At 41.0% G+C, this 3,766-nt stretch overlaps 1 protein-coding gene across 1 annotated transcript in view; it reads right to left on the bottom strand.

Moving 5' to 3' along the window:
* Positions 1-1,617: 1,617 nt before the first annotated feature.
* The window catches only part of DNAJA2 (DnaJ heat shock protein family (Hsp40) member A2), a 19,770-nt gene continuing 17,621 nt past the window's right edge, over positions 1,618-3,766 (bottom strand). Inside the window, exon 9 of the mRNA XM_017517914.2 lies at positions 1,618-3,386. Coding sequence (XP_017373403.1) covers positions 3,195-3,386 — 192 coding nt within the window. The 3' untranslated portion in view covers positions 1,618-3,194. The remainder of the gene's footprint in view (positions 3,387-3,766) is intronic.

Raw genomic sequence — 3,766 nt, 5'->3', positions numbered from 1 at the left:
GCGCCACCATGCCCAGCTCATTTTTTGTAGTTTTAGTAGAGACGGGGTTTCACCATGTTGACCAGGATGGTCTCGATCTCTTGACCTCGTGATCCACCCGTCTCGGCCTCCCAAAGTGCTGGGATTACAGGCGTGAGCCACCGCGCCCGGCTGTCTCCAGATTCTTTAATGATCGCCATTCTAACTGGCATGAGATGGTATCTCAATGTAGTTTTGATTTACATTTCTCTAATGTGATGAGCATTTTTTCATGCTTGTTGGCTTCATGTATGTCTTCTTTTGTAAAGTGTCTGTTCATATCCTTTGCCCACTTTTGAATGAGCTTGTTTTTTTCTTGTAAATCTCTTTTAGTTCTTTGTAGATTCTGGATATTAGCCCTTTGTCAGATGGGTAGACTGCAAAAATTTTTTTCCATTCTGTTGGGTGCCGATTCACTCTAATGACTAGTTATTTTGCTGTGCAGAAGCTGTGGAGTTTGATTAGGTCCCATTTATCTATTTTGGCTTTTGTTGTCAATGTTTTCGGTGTTTTGGTCATGAAGTCCTTGTCTACGCCTATGTCCTGAATAATTTTGCCTAGATTTTCTTCTAGGGTTTTTATGGTGTAAGGTCTTATGTTTAAGTCTTTAATCCATCTGGAGTTAATTTTAGTGTAAGGTGTCAGAAAAGGGTCCAGTTTCTGCTTTCTGTACATGGCTAGCCAGCTTTCCCAACATCATTTATTAAACAGGGAATCCTTTCCCCATTGCTTGTTTTTGTCAGGTTTGTCAAACATCAGATGGTTGTAGATATGTTGTGTTGCCTCCGAGGCCTCTGTTCTGTTCCATTGGTCCGTAGCTCTGTTTTGGTGCCAGTACCATGTACTTATTCATTTTAAGAGCCCTATAAAAGTGTACCATTTGTTATCTTAGTTTTTGAGACAGAGTATCACTGTCACCCAGGCTGGCATGTAGTGGTGCGATCTCAGCTAACTGCAACCTCCACCTCCCAAGTTCAAGCGATTCTCCTGACTCAGCCTCCCGAGTAGCTGGGATTACAGGCGTGTGCTACCATATCCAGCGTATTTTTAGTAGAGACAGGGTTTTGCCACGTTAGCCAGGCTGGTCTTGAGCTCCTGATCTCAGGTAATCCACCTACCTCGGCCTCCTAAAGTGCTGGGATTACAGGCGTGAGCCACCGCACCCTGCCCTTTACTCTTAAGAGTACCAAAAGGTAAACAGAAAACTGTTTACCATTGTGTTACAACTGCCTACATTAACAAGCTGTGCAGGTTTATAATCTAGGAGCAATACACTATACCAAATAGGTGTATAGTCAGCTACATCACCTAGGTTTGTGCAAGTACACTCATGTTTGCATGATGAAACCTCCTAACCATGAACTTCTCAGAATGTGTCCCAGCTGTTTATTGGAGACAGGGTTTCATCGTGTTAGCCAGGATGGTCTTGATCTCCTGACCTCATGATCTGCCCGCCTCTGCCTCCCAAAGTGCTGGGATTACAGGCGTGAGCCACCACGCCCGGCAAAATAACACATCTTAGCAGAACTCTCTTCCAAATAGTTTTCTTGCCTATAGTCAAACCACCTGGGTAGAAATGACAGACAGACTGCACTGAACAACTGTTTTATAAACCTTTATTGCAAAGGCTACAAACTTTATATTGCCACCGCATTTCTTTTGTTTAAAGTGGATGTAGGGAAGTAACCTTGGATACAAAACTACTATACTGTTGAATCTTGCCCAGGCTTGTTGTAAAATATTTTTTGTACAATGGAGGTAGAGTGGATAGGTCAATAATTTAAACCTCACAGGCCTTGATTGGTGTCAGCACACCTTTTTTCATTCAGATTCTAGCAGACCTAGAAATAAACTACAAATACTAGTTTTAGGCTCAGGGATGGCATTTAATACATTTAAAATTTTTAGTTTTCAGTTTTCCCATATGTTCCTTTACAAATGTAAAATGTGCATCGGATGTCTCTTCCCTCAAATAAGTGTGTTCTAATAATACCTACTGAGAGTGAAATGGTAAAAACCAGATGATGGAAAGAAAAACACAACATCCTTTTCATCAGTTTTACCTGAATTTCTTCATACCAGCCTAAGCATCCTATTTTTCTATAAAACATTATAGAAAATCAAAAAAATAATCAATGGCTTCCCCAATTTCAAACATTCAACTTAATGGAGACAAAGCATCTCTTACTTTTACATTTAATGAAGACAGAGCATTTGAACAGGTATGCAGACATGGTTTTACTATACATTTGCTGTTAACCTTATTTTTTTAAGGGGGTGTTGGTGGGGAAGATACAGAAGTTGGGCTAGCCCAGTGCTCGGGAGTTACAGCACTCAGACACCCTGGCCTCTACAGAGCATTGCTGCAGCCATTGAAGACTGTCTCTACCAGCCTTTTGCCTTTCAAAACTGTTTAAGATGGGCATGGGCCTGAGACATAAGCTTCAGGCCAATGGGTTTTTATTGGCTGTTTAAGAACCAGTACTAAGGATACATTCTTTATGTTTTTCCTTCTAAAAATGTGACACAAAAGAATAATTTACACCAACTGCTTTTTATTATCGAGTTTCAGAAACCTTTCACAAGATGGTAAAAAAAAAAACAAACAAAAAACCCAAAAAAACAAACAAAAACAAAAAACCTTTACAACCACAGCTAATGTAATTTTTTCCATTGTTCCCAGTCAGCTCCAAACCCATTGTGTGCAAAGCCCATTTTTTCCATGCATCTAAAATGATAGATACAGGCTATGAAATTCTTTATTCTATTTGTAGCAGCTTATGCAGGTGCAGCCAAACACAAAGCTTTAGGACAAATTGTACAAACTTTACAATGTGGGACTTAAATTTAAAATATGAAACATAAAAATCTACACAAAACTGATAAAAATCAAGCACAGATACCAGGATTGAAAGTTATAATCCATGTGTGAAAGGGAGTCTTGTTTCCTTTCAAGTGCTTTATTCTGCTATGGAACAGTCGAAATGAAGATGTAAAGCCTTGTGGTTAGTTTAAATTATACACTCTGTAGATACTATACCAATTTTAAAAGTTACACGTAGACCAACAGATGTCCCTCAGTTCATCTGGATTGGTAAGACACTCCAGCTGGATCGCTGAGAACAAATCAGGCAAATGTGGAAAGAAAATCCACCGGTGCAATTTGTCTGCCAAGTTTACTGATGGGCACACTGCACTCCAGGTCCATGATGGCTGCTGCTTTCTTCATCAGAGCTATCATTATAGGCTTCACGCCTCTGACCACCTCCTGAGCCTCGAGTGCTATCAAATTCCTGAAGCTCTACCTCCTCTGTTTCTCCAATTACGTTAGGAACTTCTGGTCTAGACGGAAGAAGATCTTCTAGTTCCTTCATTAAAACAAACAAAAACCAGGTGGGTTGTAATATTTTCATCAACTTTCCTTTGGATACAATCCAGTGTGTTTCTTTAAGAGTTAAAAAAGGGGCCGGGCGCTATGGCTCACGTCTGTAATCCTAACACTTTGGGAGGCTGAGGCGGGTGGATCACCTGAGGTCAGGAGTTCAAGACCAGCCTGGACAACATAAACCTTGTCTCTACTAAAAATACAAAAAATTAGCCGGGCATGGTGGTGAGTGCCGGTAATCCCAGCTACTTGGACAGCTGAGGCAGGAGTATTGCTTGAACCCAGGAGGTGGAGGTTGTAGTGAGCCAAGATCGTACCACTGCACTCCAGCCTGGGTGGCAGAGCGAGACTCCATTGCAAAAA

This window comes from Cebus imitator, unplaced genomic scaffold, assembly GCF_001604975.1.
Source record: "Cebus imitator isolate Cc_AM_T3 unplaced genomic scaffold, Cebus_imitator-1.0 Scaffold652, whole genome shotgun sequence".
NCBI lineage: Eukaryota > Metazoa > Chordata > Mammalia > Primates > Cebidae > Cebus > Cebus imitator.
The sequence above is the reverse complement of the archived record's forward strand: the minus strand, read 5'-3'. Positions and strand labels throughout refer to the sequence as shown.